Source organism: Musa acuminata, chromosome BXJ1-2, assembly GCF_036884655.1.
Source record: "Musa acuminata AAA Group cultivar baxijiao chromosome BXJ1-2, Cavendish_Baxijiao_AAA, whole genome shotgun sequence".
Classification (NCBI taxonomy): domain Eukaryota; kingdom Viridiplantae; phylum Streptophyta; class Magnoliopsida; order Zingiberales; family Musaceae; genus Musa; species Musa acuminata.
In genome coordinates this window covers 29,762,230-29,778,988 of record NC_088328.1, presented here as the reverse complement: position 1 = coordinate 29,778,988, position 16,759 = coordinate 29,762,230, and the positions used below count along the sequence as shown (strand labels likewise).

At 42.5% G+C, this 16,759-nt stretch overlaps 5 protein-coding genes across 7 annotated transcripts; all 5 read left to right on the top strand.

The window, feature by feature from the left end:
• The first annotated feature begins 1,024 nt into the window (after nucleotides 1-1,024).
• LOC135608534 (vegetative cell wall protein gp1-like) lies at nucleotides 1,025-4,083 on the top strand. Of its 3 annotated transcripts, none has more exons than XM_065101551.1 (4): nucleotides 1,025-2,434; nucleotides 2,907-3,305; nucleotides 3,451-3,634; nucleotides 3,711-4,083. In XM_065101551.1, exon 1 carries the CDS (start codon nucleotides 1,375-1,377, stop codon nucleotides 2,152-2,154), a length of 780 nt encoding a protein of 259 aa, XP_064957623.1. In that variant the 5' UTR covers nucleotides 1,025-1,374; the 3' UTR covers nucleotides 2,155-2,434; nucleotides 2,907-3,305; nucleotides 3,451-3,634; nucleotides 3,711-4,083. The 3 variants fall into 3 exon arrangements, with proteins under 3 accessions (XP_064957623.1, XP_064957630.1, XP_064957612.1); XM_065101558.1 differs by having other exon boundaries at nucleotides 1,025-2,492; nucleotides 3,466-3,634; XM_065101540.1 differs by having other exon boundaries at nucleotides 1,025-2,492.
• LOC135612077 (B3 domain-containing protein Os04g0386900-like) lies at nucleotides 3,473-4,004 on the top strand. The gene is made up of 2 exons (XM_065107851.1): nucleotides 3,473-3,613; nucleotides 3,711-4,004. Exons 1-2 carry the CDS (start codon nucleotides 3,473-3,475, stop codon nucleotides 4,002-4,004), a joined length of 435 nt encoding a protein of 144 aa, XP_064963923.1.
• A 441-nt stretch (nucleotides 4,084-4,524) lies between the features above and the next one.
• On the top strand, nucleotides 4,525-7,405 carry LOC135608542 (uncharacterized). Its single transcript, XM_065101567.1, has 2 exons — nucleotides 4,525-4,855; nucleotides 6,711-7,405. The coding sequence occupies exons 1-2, from the start codon at nucleotides 4,725-4,727 to the stop codon at nucleotides 7,177-7,179; spliced, it is 600 nt and encodes a 199-aa protein (XP_064957639.1). The 5' UTR covers nucleotides 4,525-4,724; the 3' UTR covers nucleotides 7,180-7,405.
• Nucleotides 7,406-8,900: 1,495 nt separating this feature from the next.
• LOC135613195 (probable calcium-binding protein CML18) lies at nucleotides 8,901-10,192 on the top strand. Its single transcript, XM_065110284.1, has one exon. It carries the CDS (start codon nucleotides 9,381-9,383, stop codon nucleotides 9,882-9,884), a length of 504 nt encoding a protein of 167 aa, XP_064966356.1. The 5' UTR covers nucleotides 8,901-9,380; the 3' UTR covers nucleotides 9,885-10,192.
• A 3,646-nt stretch (nucleotides 10,193-13,838) lies between these two features.
• Nucleotides 13,839-15,396, top strand: LOC135613190 (myb-related protein Zm1-like). The gene is made up of 3 exons (XM_065110277.1): nucleotides 13,839-14,041; nucleotides 14,146-14,275; nucleotides 14,402-15,396. The coding sequence occupies exons 1-3, from the start codon at nucleotides 13,903-13,905 to the stop codon at nucleotides 15,108-15,110; spliced, it is 978 nt and encodes a 325-aa protein (XP_064966349.1). The 5' UTR covers nucleotides 13,839-13,902; the 3' UTR covers nucleotides 15,111-15,396.
• The last annotated feature ends 1,363 nt before the right edge of the window (nucleotides 15,397-16,759 follow it).

The following is a 16,759-nucleotide window of genomic DNA, read 5'->3' as shown; positions in this document are numbered from 1 at the left end:
TTCCTTCGATAAAACCCCCTAACTCTCCTTTTTCATCTAAATGTTAGAATTAACATGGTAGCGAGGGGAGCAATAGGAGCTCAAACAATTCTAATTTCGAGTCAAATGATCCACCTAATAAGTCAGCGACAAGATAGCCATTGTCTTCACTGTTGATGCCATGACAACATTACCATTTGTGTCGATGCTAATGTAGTTACTAAGCAACGAATGAGTTATTGATACAAATGCATAGCAAGCCTTACCTCTCACCGTCACTCTCTTCAATCACAACAGTCACTTATGCCTTCGACGATGTCGTCATCTGTCGCCACGAACTAAAATATTAAAATTATTTTTTTTATCATTTATTTTCATATTTTTGTTGATAAACTGATGACGTTTGGATAAATAAACTTAGATGTTTCACATTTGTAGCTATAGAGATGTTAATATAATTTTTTAAAATATAAGGACTTGCATGTTAAAGGTAATTTGAGTATAAGGAATAATCTATAATTACTCTTGTTTTAACTTTAAGAGGTCCATATGAGATGAGTGAAAAATAAAATGGCTCAAATATTTGTACAAATAAAAAAAATTATTACAGTTAATATCTTATTCGTATTTGTTATTAATATTTTTAATATATAAACAAATAAACGATGAAGACAAAGATTTTGCTTGTGAACACGATCAGACTTTGCTGGCCAAACTCGGTCAAATTATCAATAGGAACGATCAATCAACATGCAAATGGATTGGCTGTGTCATCGATTAGCCTTTTGATAAATGATATAAGTCTTCTTTTCTTTTTTAAGATGTTTTCATAATAAATCCATTATTTTTGTCATTAGCAATTATCTGTTTTTCTTGATTCGAATAGTTTATTTCGTGACAGCAATGAGAGTAGAGATTGTATCGCACAACCCACCTTATGCTTAAATACAGCAGTTCTATTATCCAGAATGTCCCCTAATAATTCACTTTATTCTTGATAAGTAAATAAAATATATAAGAGAGTCAAAAAGATCGATTCTTTGCTTCTTTGTTCGCTAATAATAATAATAATAATGATAATGATGATGATGGTGGTGTGATACTTTAATAATCATGTCATGTGAACCCGAGAATGACAAGAAGCGGTGGTAGATTTGCTGAGGCCGCAAACAGATCTGGTTTTTCTTCTTCTTAATCGATTTCTTGCAGCCAATCAATCGAACTTGCAAGACCAGCCGCAGATCTACCTAACTGCGCTCGCTCTGTTCTCATCTTCTTCGTGTTTCGACCGGATTCCGGCGGCCAAACCAGTCGGTCTACGGGACAGGGAAGCAACCTTGATATCCTGCGTTTCCTCCAGAAGAAGATTTTGACCGACGGGTGTGTGAGAGAGAGATGGATCAATCGAAGAGCAGTCAGCAGCAACAGCAGCAGCCGTATTTTGGTGTCAACAAGCTCGGGAAGAGCATCCGGAAGAGCGCTCCCCATTTCCACCGCCAGCCACCCACCACCGCTTCTTCTTCGCAGCAACAGCAGCCGCATGTGTACAACATCAACAAGCACGACTTCCGCAGCATCGTGCAGCAGCTCACGGGCACTCCCTCCCGCGACTCCCCCGCGCCTGCGCCTGAGCAGCCGCAGTGCCCCCCTCAGCCCAGGCCCCCCAGCGTCCGTCTCCACAAGATCCGTCCGCCGCCGCTGCCCCTCGTCCCCGCCCCCCGCTCCCCTCCCGCCTTCGCCCCCGTCCCTCCCACCCACCGGCCATCCGGCGCCGCCACTGCGTGCGCCGAATCCCCCATCTCCGCTTACATGCGCTACCTCGAGTACTCCCTCCTAATCTCCAACACCCCCCACCAGCCCTTCCCGTCCCCGGGTGCGGACGCGCGTCATCACCCCAATCCCCTACCCCCTACCCCTCCATCCGGGCTGCCGCTGCCGCCGCCGTCGCCGACCGCGTTCTTCAACCTACTCTCCCCGAAATCACCCTTCCCGCTGCTTTCGCCAGGGTTCCAGTACCCTCCGCCGCTGACCCCTACCTTCGCTCTCTCGCCGTTGCCCCAGTCGGGGATCCTGGGGCCTCGTCCGTTGCCGCCTTTCTCGCCGGGCTTCTCGTGGCCTCCATCGCCCTCGGGATTCCCTCCCATCCCCAGCCCCAGATGGAGGGATCTAATGTAGATCTGGTGAACGATAGATTGTCGCACAGACAATCGCACTCTGCTATCGATTCTTTGTTACAGAAACGGCAAAGATCTCTTTGTATCAAATCTATCACTTGGACTGCAAAATCATCGGAAAAGACATATATAAATACAAAAGAAGAAAAATTGGATTGTTTATGTTGGATTTACGTAAGCGGGTGGTCTTCCTCATATCCTTCGGAGACGGAATAATCTCCCATCCGGTGGCCTTTACTTGTTGATCTCCGAATCCTAAATGCTCGTTTGCAACTCTGTTGGTACCATCGACAACTTTGATGCTGATTGTTGATCTCCAATTGCCTTCAATAAATTAAGGTTGAGTTCTTTCTTGCATGATTAAGCCTGGGGAACAACTCATCGCCGATACATGCTTTCTGCAGAATTTTCTGATCACATTTTTGGCTTGAATGCCATATAAAATGCCATCAAATAGGATTGTTTTCACCTTGATCGTACTTGATGTCATATCAAGTGATATTTATTAAGCATTATGATCGGTTGTCACCAAAGTTTCTTTGTATCAAAGATCTGCATGGGAGAACATACTATTTTTCTTCAGATCATACTATTATGATCTCAACAGGATATAAATTTCGAGCTGGTTTAGCACTTGTTTAAATAATAGACAATGTCTTGGATAATTCTAATCTACTTTTCTAGATTACACATAATTGTCATTAGATAAATTTCTTTGATTTGATATAACTATGTTTTTATTGACATTTACAGAGTGTTTTGGCCCAGCCAGCGCCAAACATTTTACTGGCCGGTGTTTTGGAAACTGGGACGCACCACCCCAGTAGGCCTGGGGACAACCGAGTCGTCGAGTTCCATCGGGCGGCCGCAACAGAACGTGAAAGAACAGCGAAAGGTCCCATCAAAAGCTTGCTGAAATCTTGCAGAATCTCTCGTGCTTTGTGCTCCCGGTGTTCGATGGCGGGCCTTAATGGTGTCCTCTCAGTTTCCCTTTATATGAACGCTTTCCCTGAGGAAGAATCTACGCAGAGAAGAAAAAGAAAATAACGAGACAGGAATCCTTTTATTCTTTGTGATCTTCCGGATTTCCTTTTCTCCGAGTGCTTGGTTTTTAGTCTGCGGTGAAGAGAAGAGCTCAAATTGCATTCTCAGGTACATTCTTTATCTTCTCTTTCGTCTTTGTTAATCCTTCTCATACTATCTTCAAAACATCGCCAGAAGAATCAAGCTTATTCTTTTTCTGTTTCTTCTGCTGGACTCATGAAATATTCTACACAAATGTTGCGTATCCTTTCAGAATTAGCCTTTGCAGGTTGTCCATGGATTCAAGCCGCGGCAAGAATTGTGAGAGTGGTGATGCTGAGCTTTCGCCAACAGAACCTCCTGCATCCGCTGAGAAAAATGAAATCGTGCCGCTCTCGGGAAAACCATTCCTCACTTTCGTGGTTTCATGGAGTCATGTGCATGACCCTTACCAAGTAGTAAGTTAATTTCTGTTCCAAATGGTTCTCTGATCACAAAAGCTTGTTGACATTACCTTTCGCCTTGATTCATCAGTTGTTTCCGAAGAGGTTTTATCCATTTCTTCCAGCCACTTGTGTCCCTGTAACACTGTCCTACGGGAATAGGACATGGAAGATGAAGTATAGCTGCAAAGGGATCCTGAGGCGACTGTGCTCTGGGTGGAAGAACTTTGCCTTGGATACTGATCTCAAGGTTGGAGATGGTTGTGTCTTGGAACTCATGGACAGTAATAATATACTGTTCAAAGTGCAGATCCTTCGTCGGGGAGTCGTGCCGGTTAAGCGCGACAAAGGTCTAAGCTGTGATGCTCCGATCTCGATCGACTAGAAAGATACGCTGTGATGCTCCGATCTCGTAAGCTTAGCTTATCTTGTGAATAGAAGATGCCTCAGACGTGCTTCCTCTCTCCCTCACTCTCTCATGGTTGACATATATGCTGCATGGGTTGACTGGGCCGCCACATGAACTTGAATGTAATGGGCCCCACACGAGGCCCAGCCTTCCATCGATTACCTCGCGAAAGAAACCGGCGCCCACAATTTCCATTATCCACTCAACTGATGCCGCATGCGAGCGTTACCTTTTCCTGTTGCCCATTATGCTACCCACGACGTGATCGGACAGCAAGCGTGGGATCCACGTGAGTTACCGGATGAGTCGGCTTGGTATCGTTCGATTCTTCCCTGGAACCAAATCCACACGAAAGAGTAACTGTGGATCGCCCACCAGATGGTCTAATTTTGTCCGTCGATCAAGTAAAACACGAATATCGAGAATTATTACAGTAGAAAAACATATTAATATTAAATTAATAGAGGATTAAATTTCCTTATTTTGACCTATCTTATCTATCGGGCGAGTTAATGCTCACAGAGAACAATCGCCTCCGGCTTGCTTCTTATTGTTTCGCTCCGCCGCCTTCTTCCTCTCCAAGAAATGTTCCTTGGCGGAATGGTCTATTGCAGGTAGGTAATTACGGCTTACTTGCCCCCCTACTTCTCTAATATTGAGAGAGAGAGAGAGCGAGCTAGAGAGAAGGGGGAGGAGATGGTGCTGTGGGAGATAACGTTGGCGACGGCATACTTCTTGGGGTTGAGGCGAACCTACCGACTCGCCCTCAGGATCCAGCGGCGCGTCGTCGGCCCTCGTCACCCCGAGACCAGGCAATTCCTCCACAGGTGCCCATCTCCTCTTGACTTTGACGTCCCAATTGTTTTGCTCTCGATTGTTATTTTCGCGGAGAGATTTGCTGGAAGAGTCGCAGTAGTTGATTTGTGAAAATCTCTTAAGATATTGACTTACTACAAGATAAAATGGACAATCTTGATGTTGCCCTTTGTTCATTCTCCCACTTGTGTTCCCATGATTACCCCTCTCGATGAGATGACGAAGTCATTCTTGATCCACACTTGAAATGGCTGGAAATCACTGAGATCACACGGCTCTTTTCACATTTGGTGGATCGTGGCCCTACAACAACTTGATATTAGTGTTCTTTGCTGTAAATTGCATACCCATTGGAAGTTCCAGTGTAAGCTGAATAAGAATGCCCTGCAGTTTCACTCAGATCTTCATCCCTATCATGTACTCTCTCTCAGTATGAAGAATACCGTGATATATCCTGTTTGTTAAACGTTGATTACATCATTTCTCATTGTCTCATAAGCTTTCATTCATTACATAGGTTTTTTTTTTCCTGGGACAAACAAACAGTGCCCTCAAGAAATAAGCCTAATGCAAGGTTTCAAAAGGAAACATATTGGCCGCCTTTTACAATTGCATATTAACATGTCAGACATTATATATATTTTTTATTATAATTGAAGCCTGGTTTGGTATACAACTTTTGATTTGGTTTGGCATTGTTGTGTTACAAAGGGATTTAACTTACAGAATCTAGACAAACAATGAAGAGAAGTTTTATCTCTTTGAATGAACTATTTTTCATAATAATAAATAAACATGTTTGATATCTTTGTAATCTAGGTTTAGGGTTAACAAGCACATGCATGATATATGGTTATTGCAGGTGTTTGTACCTTTTTTTTGTGACTACTAAGTTAATGCATGCTATACTAGAAAAAGGAAAGGACTTTACAAGTATTTAGTACATATAATACATGAATATGCAGAAGTAGCTCCTGTTTTTATGACCACTAAATTCATGCTTACTGTACAAAGAGAAATAGGACTTTATAATTATTTAGTTCATATAATATTCATTAAACATGTGGTTATTCTTCTTCATTCGTTGCAATGGCTGCCATGCTGACTGATATAGACCAATATTTTGACTATAGGTTAGGCACTTGATGCAGTTATCTTAACCGTGACATTTGATGCAGCTTGGATTAACCATGAAATAAAGAATAAAATATGATAACAAAGTTGCTACATAAACACAGACACACTAAAAAATTGTATTGCCGCCAATGTACTTAATCTAACTTATTTTTGTTACTTTTATACCTCAACTACCAGGATATACACATCCAAATGTTTAGACTTATGGAAATAGAAGCATCTTCATCATCCCACGCCAATCCACAGAGGTCAATCTTGGCTTGTTAAGAACTTTGGAACCTTCCACCTCTAACTATCTATTTATTGTACTTTTCATGTTATTGCTTCTAATTCACTGTTGTTAGTGCTAAAAGTACTGAACATCTAAGAGCTTACTATTGTCTTCCATCCATGTTTGTAACATTTGGTATTCTAATTTAAATTAACATATATATATATGAGAACATGCAACTACAACTAAGACTTCATGTTACTTATTTGGTGGGGCAGTTTTATTGCGCTTAGTCTTAAAATGTTACAATGATATGAAGATGCTTATTTGCTTGTTGAGATCAAGTGCCCAAATTTGACTTCTCTTACAAAGTGACAATCATCCATTTGTGAAATGCCAGCTCCCCTTTGATCATTTGTGGACTAATGAAAACATAGGTAGAGATGTTTTTATTGTTTGCTGCAGCAAAACAGCTCCTTGAGTTTGTATTTGTTTTATGTGGCTTTTGTTGGGTGCAGGAGGACTCGCAGTATTTTTGATGTGGTGGTCAGAGTTGTTCAAAGCGTACAACATAAGGACATGGAAGCCGGGAGGAGTATAGGGAACTCTGTCCTTCGTTGGCTCGATCCAACGAAACCATCAGCACAAGTTGGTGTCCATAGTGGGAAACCTCCAATTAGAAGTATCTGCATGTCCAAGTATGCAGCAAGCCGTAGTCAGCTGCTGCGAACAGGGAGGAGTATTGTACGCATCACAGATCAGGTCAAGAGAGGTCGATCCTTCTTTACTCCCTGGAACATCCCCATGAAAACTTTCCCAACTATAGGCATGATGATGCAGCCTATGAAACCAGCAGGGTTGAATGGCCAGTACAGGCATGCTTCTCAGTACATTCCCAATTCGTCAGCCATAGTTCATAGTAGAATTATTGGCGGAGCTGAAGGTGTTCTCCGCAAGGACATCGCACAGTGGATGCTGCATACTTGATGAGATTCAACTTCAAAAAACCTGCCTGTATGTATATGTGATGATCAGTTCTTTTAAACTGATTAAAGCAAGCTTTTTGAAGATGTTGGATGTCCGGGTGGATTTCCATAGAATGATTTGAACTGTTCACAATAATGTTTAGAGATAATTTGCAGTCTCTTTGTAGCGTGTATCTTTGAAGTATCTCGAGGTATTTTTGAATGTTCAACCTTAGTACTTGGTCTTATCTTACGTGATTCCCAGTTCTCACAACTTCCGCAGAGAATAAATCTGCAATTATATCTAATATATGGTTGGACTCGACATGGCAAAGCGTGGCATATATCGTATCACAGCTTTCAGAGATTACAACGAAGCAACAATTGAACATACCTTGTGAGCGTAACATTTAAAGAAAATATCTTCATAAAACATATATACAATATTTTGTAATCAATGTTACAAAATCAATATTATAAAAACAGTTTTTTCAAGGTATGTTTTCAATCTAAACTAATTAATGTTCAACAATGTTGTTATCTTGATATTGTTGATTGGGGAGCCGTCACGATTTGATTATGTCTCGAAGGTGCAAGTTTGTCTTGATGATTCATGTAACAGTCACAAGAAGTGGTTAGAGTGAGGAGAGATTCAGCTAAAACAATCTCGAGAGGTTGCTGATGAATTGGGCTTCCTTGAGGCACTAGGGATGAGCTGAGCATGCATTGGCTTCGTCGAGAATCTTGCATAAGTGGTCAGCATAATGAAATTTTCGATCGGACCCTTTCGATAATTAAGTTAATTTTAAAGGGAGTGGGAATAGTAGGGTTTTTGTACGTCGATCCCCTCTCCAAGCTTTGGGCGTCGACTTCGATACCCAAGTAATCGATGGAGGGAGACTATGATGCACCGTCAGTGAAAGATGACCACAAGGGCGTTGTTTATCAAGGCTAGTGCTTGCTCGGGATAAGTGGATAATGGTTGTCTGTGCTAAGCGATCGACAAAAGGGGAAATAAGTTTTACCATCAAGGGTTTGCTCCTGGCAATTGACTTGTGCTTCCTTTCTCGAAACTATAATTGGTCGGGGGTAGAAGATCGTGACCCTATCGCCCTCTAGTAGGAAAGGAAGATTTGTGGGTTCTCGCACCGGCATCTTCGTCTAGGTGATAGTGGGTTGTCGGATGAGTTAGTAGGTCATTGTTGATGTCATCTTACTTCCTACGAACGATTTTTTATGCCCACAATGAGAGTTTTGACGATAATTAAGATTGACCATATCAAATATCAAATAACAAATTCGTGAAGGATGGTTCGAACCCCTAGGAGAAAGTTTTGCTCGACTAAGTAGCAAATCTTGAATTGTATTCCTTCGAGACAAAAAAAAAATCTCTTCTAAAGAATAATGCTTAAAAAGATAAATTGTATAAATTTATCACATTGTGTTGATTATAAAAATTGACCATCTCAATATCAAACATGATCGAGAAAATACTCTAATTCGGCCAAATTGATATAAGCAGCATCAGCACGCAGGACAAGGTTCAATTAGGCCTTGTGGTTAGTTGAGCCGAGCCGGGTTTCATGTACATGCCTCCAAATCTAATATTACCTAAATTTCCTTTCCATCATTTCCGAAAACACATGCACGAAACGGCAAAAGATACGCACGAAGCGTCAAAAGATATGCACGAAGCGGCAATAGATCCACGAATCTGTTATCGAATATATCCGATCGTGGTCGGTTGACGAAGTGGCCGCCGAATCGTGCCGCCCAGCAATCACGGCATGGCTTCCTTTTATTATTATCCTTTATTTAATTCTGATTCTATTATCTTACAGAATTAATCGTCTTCCGTACTCGATCACCAACTCTCCTCACTGGTGATAGCCCATTTGATTCTTCCCCTCCCTGCGCCTAATTCCGTACATTTAATTTCTCTCGTCTGCTCCCCCGATGCCGGCGGCGGATCCAACGAGATCGGTCGGCCACGCCTCGAAGCACTGAGATGCCGCCGATCCGATCCGGTGAAAAATCAGGCTATATTGGCCGACTAGATTTCCATCCTTTGATCCTTATCCAGCCTTAAAGATCTGATCTTGGTAAGAGATCCTCCCCAAAGATCCGATCTTGGCAGCACATCGATCGGATTTGTTTGGGATTTACGCGGTCATCGATCATAATCGATCGGGAAGACCGAGAAGAGAAGAAGAGGAGACAGAGATGAGCGGCGGCGGCGGCGGCGAGGATCCGGTGCGGTTGGACGACGAGCAGCTGGCAGAGCTCCGGGAGATCTTCCGCTCCTTCGACCGAAACAACGACGGCAGCCTCACCCAGCTCGAGCTGGGCTCCCTCCTCCGCTCCCTAGGCCTCAAGCCGAGCACCGACCAACTGGATGCCCTCATCCAGAGGGCCGACACCAACGCCAACGGCCTCGTCGAGTTCTCCGAGTTCGTGGTCCTCGTCTCCCCGGAGCTCGTGGCGGCCAAGTCCCCCTACACCGAGGAGCAACTCCTCCGGCTGTTCAAGATGTTCGACCGCGACGGCGATGGGTACATCACCGCCGCAGAGCTCGTCCACTCCATGGCCAAGCTCGGCCACGCCCTCACCGCCACCGAGCTTACCGGCATGATCAAGGAGGCCGACACCGACGGCGACGGGCGCATCAGCTTCCAAGAGTTCTCCCAGGCCATCTCCTCCGCAGCCTTCGACAATTCCTGGTCCTGAGTCCATTTCCTCCCTTGTTTCGTAGGTACCGAAATAAAAAGGTCTCTCCTTCGCCATTTTCCCTCATCCTTTGGTCTTTCTTCTGCTTCTCCTCTATTTCTGCACACAAACATAGTTCACCCGAGTGTGATATGAATGGATACTGGATGAAACCAGTGAGGACGGAGGTGATGACATGTTTGTTTTGGCTCATGTACATGGGGATTCACAAACCCAGTTTTCTGTGCATAAGATCTTGCTAAATTATTGTTTCTTTCATGTCAGAAAACCATGTTTTCTGTGTATAAAAAAGCCTTTTTTTTCTTTTCTTTTAGAGAGTGATGGATGATTACTGAATCATTGGTCGATCGATACATACATTTCGGTGTTGGGGCTTCTTAGTTTATGCCTATAATCCAAGAGCATGATCCAAGAGCCACCAGAAACGAAGGATACAGTGAAATGCTCTCTGTTGTTTCAGAGCATCTTTCTTGGGTGTCTCATTCAAATCATCATATCAAGAAATAAGTAGGTGCTGATTGACTTTGTCTGAGAAAGCCACTGGAAATGGATTAGAAAAGAAGAAAAAAAAGGACTTAGGATCACTGAACTATTATAGATTGCCGAGTAACAGGAAGATTATTGAGTTGCCAAATTATCCTTTATTAAATTTTCTGGATCAGTTCTAACACTATTGGCTATTCATTAACTTGAATAAACAATTAAATTTAGTTTAAATCAATGATTTAAGATGCCTAAACTTAAATCAGTGATCGCAGTTTACAAGTGATTGTCTGCACTACTACATATTAGCTCTTCGGAGGTCATATCAGCTCTCAGAACTCACCTCATTATCGACTCATCAAGAGTGTTTTTCATCTTCGCACATCTAACTTAAACATCGAAGGATCATCGAGCAGACGAACGACAAACGAAGGTGATTTCCACAGTTTTAGATGAGGTGGAAGGCATAGAAACAAACTAAATGGTATTAGCTATCGCAGGTTACAGCTAATAATCTTAGCTCTTATCAGTCCAACAGCGAAAAATGTTGCTTATAAGTCCCTACTCCATTTTGATCTTAGATTAGGTTTCCAAAGTTTTCTTGCCAGGTTAGATGTGTTGGATTGGCTTACAGAAGCATCTTTTGTAGGTGGGTATGATATATCTATCATCTTTATCATTAATATCTTAAATATAAAAAAGATTTTAAACTCTCAAGTAGATATTGTTATAGTAAATCATCACTATATCAATAGTGAATCAGTGGCCAGCGATAATCTTAAGCTTACGATAGGCTTACACCACTCTTATGTCAATAAAAGCAGCAGAGGACAAGAAATATTAGACCGATGAGTCCTGAGTCTACCTAAACCCAACCAAAGCTCACCATCAAGAAACCGCAACCCTGAGGTCTTGTATGCATCATCCTCACCTTTTGCTGTTGGGTCAGGATGTGACCTAAAAGATCACCTCTCTTTTCTCCACACGCACACACTTCCATCTCCTTCACCAACCTAAAGTTCAACTGCGACTTTGGTTTCAGACCTTTCTTTACGAAGAAGTTTGCTTTCTTTGTTGACAACTTGTCAGATCCCACTGCTCAAGAAAACCTGTGCTTATTACGTGATAACAGTGTCTTTAATTTTTTTAATCATGGGTGAAAGCTCATCAGTTAATCACCCCATCTCTCACGTTAAAACATGATTAGCAACTGGTGCTCTTATTTTGTCGGGGGCTCTGAGATACCAACACTTGGAACAGAAGAAAGATGTTCTCCAGAACTAAAAACCTGCTCACATTGCATGTAATTAGCTGCAGCTGCTTGTTATCTTAGGACTGGTTCTTCTTCTCCAACCATTTCGAGTGTGACAGATCGTGACTTCAATTACCAACTCTTGATTACTATGGATTCAATGAGTTCTCTCCATTTTTCAGAACCACCGGTGCAAAGCATATAGAATTCTGTTCGTTTCCAACTTTTCCATTGGTTCAAGTCATTGTTAGCAGAACTTGCTGCGTCTAATCAGTGTCAAGACATACCTAAACCTGCCTATCTTAATTCTATACTTAATGCATCACTTCTCCTTCTTCAAAAGGTTTATAAAGCTTCAACCCTAATGAATCAGTGATACTATTATATGTCGACACACCTGCAATTAACTCGGTAGCCCACATCTGAAGTAATACAAAGATAGAAGATGTGTCTCCACACAATATGTGAAAGGAATTCCCATAGCAAAGCATTTACTGTCTGCGATCGACATCACCTGCCTTTCAACTGTTCATATGGGGTATTCTAATGATGTCGTTTTGGACCAAAGCTATTTTATTGCCAGTAAGCTGCATTTCTAATTATGATTGAACGTCGCCTTCTCACAAGTAATCTAACTTGGAAACGGGACAAAGGGGTAGATGAAGTGTCAGTGACCTGTAGGTAGAAACCCTAAAGGGAGTCAAACAACTTGAACTGTAGACATTCACACTGCAGCTATGGCAGCATGTCAAGAGTTTGGTGATGGTGAGGTAAAAGGCCACGAGATGTTGGTTACCCTAACTTGGACTTGGAATGGAGCTCTGAGCTACGAGTGGAGGTCAATCTTCTTTTCTAAGTTGGGGGTGGGGTTTTCTGTAGTGATCTTGAGCTGACACCTACGCCCTGTTTCATACTCTTGGTCAAATATTGTTTCCTTGATAGAAAAGGAGTAGCTCAGCTGACTAGATTGTGGGACATTTGACCAAACACAAAAAGCTTCCACTATATATGTTCTCGGTTCATCTTTCTGTGGCTGCTCTGAGCATATAATAGCTGAAGCAGCTGCAATTCATCAGACTAGTTTGTGATGAAAGGTACTTAACATATCATCTTTCCGAAAGCATCAAGGTTTCACCTACCAAGCTTTAGAGCTCCTCCACTTTTTTCCTTCTGAGAAAAAGGCTCGAAGACCAGTAGGGCTGCGATGTAGGAATTAGCTCACGTGTGAAGGCTCAAAGAGCAGAAATCTCCAGTCTCCTAATGCTTATATTAATGTTCTTTTTCCTCTTTTGGTTTCCTATTTGTTGTGATTCTTATGAAGCATTTTGCGTTGCGTAAATTAGCATAGTGTTTCTCCTGAGTTCTTAAAGCATGAATCTAGCAGATGACAGTCTACATTGAATGATAACTAGACACTGAAGCTCTAACATGCATACTTGATGACAAACAGAGGAACTTAAATCTTCACCTTAACAATTTTATCTGAAACGAATTATAGTAAATAAACAATAATTATAGCAATTATGGCGAGGTCTCTTTCTTGAGTGAATCACTAAAGTGGAGAGAAAGCCTGCAATAGCAATTATTCCATTCTATTCTCTAAATGAATCTGTATCAGTTGCTGCTTTCTTTCCTCTGCCGAGAGAGCCCTTAATTTGATCATGGACAGAGTTTGAAGGTTCCTGCTGTGTGCTTTGTTTTGGTCAAGACCAACCAACACTAAAAAGCAACGAATGAAGGAGTGCAGAAGACTCCCCGAGAACAGGTGAGCAGGAAATGCGATCGACAAGATGCACAATCTTCCTGTGTCATGTCATTGTCTGCGTCACTCGTAAGTTGACGACATAAACGGGAAGAAATGGGAGTCGAGGTGACTGAGAAATCATCCGACAGAATCCAGTGACTTAAAGTGCTTGTTTGCGACACTAAACCGACCGCCTGTGGCCTCTTGCCTAACTCCCATCTTCTTCTACTGGTGAAGGAGACGCTGTGCTGTGTGTACACAGTGCAGCTCTTGTTGACAGATGGATAGGAACGGAGTACATGTCAAGCGTCAATGGTCTTTCATGGATCTTTCTTTACCAGTCAATCCAAAATGTGGGTCCCAGCTTGGTGATACTCAAGTTGTCGTCACGTCACCTCCTTTCCTACCCCCCCTCCTCTCTCTCTCTCTCTCTCTCTCTCTCTCTCTCTGTATAAATATATTACACGCTCACTCTTCATCGCCACGAGGCAAAAGTCCTTCACAAAGAGAGAGAGAGAGAGAGAGAGAGAGAGAGCGAGATGGGTCGTGGCCGAGCGCCTTGCTGTGCGAAGGTTGGACTGAACAAAGGCTCATGGACGCCGGAGGAGGACCTGAGGTTGATAGCTTATATTCAGAAGCATGGGCACGGAAATTGGCGCGCTCTGCCCAAACTCGCCGGTCTGTTTTCCTCTCTCCCACGTCCATTTCCTCTTCGTATATATGCATATATCTCAGTGAATTGACATGGACCTTCTCTTTCTTTCTCGGTTTGGTTTGGAAAGGTTTGCTTAGGTGTGGGAAGAGCTGTCGGTTGAGGTGGATTAATTACCTTCGCCCAGATATCAAGCGCGGCAACTTCACCGAGGAGGAAGAAGACAACATAATAAAGCTGCATGGGCTGTTGGGAAACAAGTAAGACCATGAACTTCCATGCTTGGTGTCTAAGAAACCCCTGTTGATGATCGTTACGTAGCAGCTCGAAGTTAGTCTCGATCCTCATCTGGCACGGAGACGATGACTTGCTTTGATCTTGTTTAGGTGGTCCAAAATCGCGTCACACCTACCGGGAAGAACTGATAATGAGATAAAGAATGTGTGGAATACGCACTTGAAGAAGCGATTGGCATTCAAAGAGCAGAACAATCCTGAGGAGGCACTCAGCTCATCTTCCTCCAGCACACTCCCCTCCTGCTCTGATCAAGGTGACAACAAGAGCAACGGGGAACAGAACAATCCATGCTTGCACTCCCACAACTCCTCGTTCGAAGTGATCGAGATCCCCATCGAGCCCGACGTGGACTTGTGGAGCATGTTGGATGAAGAACCGCGCGGTAGCACCACGATCATATCAAGCGCTTCTTCGACAGAACTCTCCGCCATGAATCATGGCGTCGACCCGGAGGTTGTTCCTGACGTGCTAATCGATCCGGATATTTGGAGCATGATCGAGGACGAGGATGCATGCTCGTTGACCTGGGAGGCACTTGAGCCGAACAATTCCTTTGCAGTGGAAGAGGAGTCAAATAGAGAAGGGAATGACGGTGAATGGTTGGAGTACTTGGAGAAGGAGCTTGGCTTAAGGGAAGCTGCGGCCGTGGAGGACCAAGGGAGCCCGCTGAGGGGTGCTGTCGAACAACCGTGTCCGTGGGTTGAGAGGGAGGAAGGTGACACAGTGTCATGTTATCTTCACGAGGGGCCATCTTGTCCATCCCGTTCGGATCGTCTTGAGATTGTCTTGATAGATTGACATGGGTTGAAAGTTTGGCTCATTTGCACAACAGAGGGTGTATCTTTTAATCAGATCATGCCAAGTTTCAGGGATGTTGGACGAATTCCTCCTACCTTCCCTCGACTGAGTCAAAGTTGTGGGTGATCAAGTTAGAATTTTGCACCTGCAAAGATGCTACTGTTATGCATGTCAATTGCTCGGTTCTGCTACCGTCGGCAGCAGCTGATTTGATTCATCATCGCCACATGTATTTTGAACTTGATACATGGAATATATGCATCAAAATGCTTCTGTTCTTGCATTATACATGAACTTCTCATCGTCAGATTATACAGTCAAATCAGAGATCTGAAGGATATCAAATATCAAACTTGTGTGTGATCCTATGCTGCATGGGCTATTTTCTAGCAACATGTATTGGTGAAGAAAGATGAATTACCTGATGCAAATACCATGTTTCCTGCTCGTAGAGGTGGAAGAGTCACCTGCTTTGTAACTTTGGCAGCTAAAACAAATCTAAAAACACAGAGGAGGAGCAATCAATTCTGATTTGTTGATTAAGCAAACTTATTCCCTATGTATTTCAATGAATAATATATTTGTTTAATCTTTTCTAGTCCCAAATACGAGGAAGAGAGAGAGAGAGGAGGGCATAGGCATCGAAGGAAGATTAGGTGATCGTCGCTACTATAAACGTTATTGTCATGATTGAAGAGAAGTGATGAAGCAAACAAATTATGTTCTTTAGCGAAGGTGATGAGGGCGAGAGAGCAATAGTGGGTGACGAACCCAACGATCGCCAAGATAGAGATCACGAGTAATTTCATCTTTTAGAAAATAAAAACGAGAATAAAAGTAAGGTATAGTTTTTGGCCCATTAACGGCCCAATAAATCACATATTGGGCTATGGGCAGCCTCAGGTTCACTGTAGGTGACAGGAGAAACAGATAGTAACAATGCAAGTGTTTGATTGCAAGAATATTTCCTTAGTAGTTGCGGGTTTGATATTTGACAACCATATATGCATTTGGTATTTGCAATTGTAATTAAAACATAATAAAGGGAGGAGGCCAATCCATCCTATATATGATATCTCAAATTGGAAGTTCATGTGCGTCATGCACTAATTTGATCTCACATATATGAATTTGTTTCTCATACCTAAGATATTGATCTGATGGTGTCATATCAGATCTATTTGGAATTCCCTAAACCTACTTACCAAGCAAAACGTTGACAGCTTAAAACGTCATTTGAAATATTTTTTTGATCTGATAATTTATCAAAATTAAAGATTTAAGGCACCATTGTTTAATCGTTTACTTGAATCGAAATCAAAATCGAACCAATAAATTTGATGATCATTTCCACGTAAAGAAAAAAGCATTTGACACTCATATAAAAAGAAAATTCAAATGATTATTTTCCTTTTTCTATCGCACCTCACATGGAAAAAGAAAAAAGGACCAAAAAATAAATGTGTAGCAACAAGCCCAACGACTTCTTCAACGATTTTACCTAACATTTCCCGCACGAGGAAGCTTCCATTCTTCTAGATGGCCGTGTATGGTTGGGCATGACAGAATCGTAAGCTTTGCTTCTTATTTCGTCCCACCTTACAAGTTTGAATTTTGACCACAATCTTCGCGAGTCGGACACCTGTGTC

Bases quoted from the DNA above. Each gene is read 5' to 3' on its own strand.
- LOC135613190 (XM_065110277.1), top strand. From the start codon at position 13,903: ATGGGTCGTGGCCGAGCGCCTTGCTGTGCGAAGGTTGGACTGAACAAA. The intron at 14,042-14,145 runs GTCTGTTTTCCT...TGGTTTGGAAAG, and splicing joins CGCTCTGCCCAAACTCGCCG to GTTTGCTTAGGTGTGGGAAG. The intron at 14,276-14,401 runs GTAAGACCATGA...GATCTTGTTTAG, and splicing joins CATGGGCTGTTGGGAAACAA to GTGGTCCAAAATCGCGTCAC.
- LOC135613195 (XM_065110284.1), top strand. From the start codon at position 9,381: ATGAGCGGCGGCGGCGGCGGCGAGGATCCGGTGCGGTTGGACGACGAG.
- LOC135612077 (XM_065107851.1), top strand. From the start codon at position 3,473: ATGGATTCAAGCCGCGGCAAGAATTGTGAGAGTGGTGATGCTGAGCTT. The intron at 3,614-3,710 runs GTGCATGACCCT...TTGATTCATCAG, and splicing joins TCGTGGTTTCATGGAGTCAT to TTGTTTCCGAAGAGGTTTTA.
- LOC135608542 (XM_065101567.1), top strand. From the start codon at position 4,725: ATGGTGCTGTGGGAGATAACGTTGGCGACGGCATACTTCTTGGGGTTG. The intron at 4,856-6,710 runs GTGCCCATCTCC...TGTTGGGTGCAG, and splicing joins ACCAGGCAATTCCTCCACAG to GAGGACTCGCAGTATTTTTG.
- LOC135608534 (XM_065101551.1), top strand. From the start codon at position 1,375: ATGGATCAATCGAAGAGCAGTCAGCAGCAACAGCAGCAGCCGTATTTT.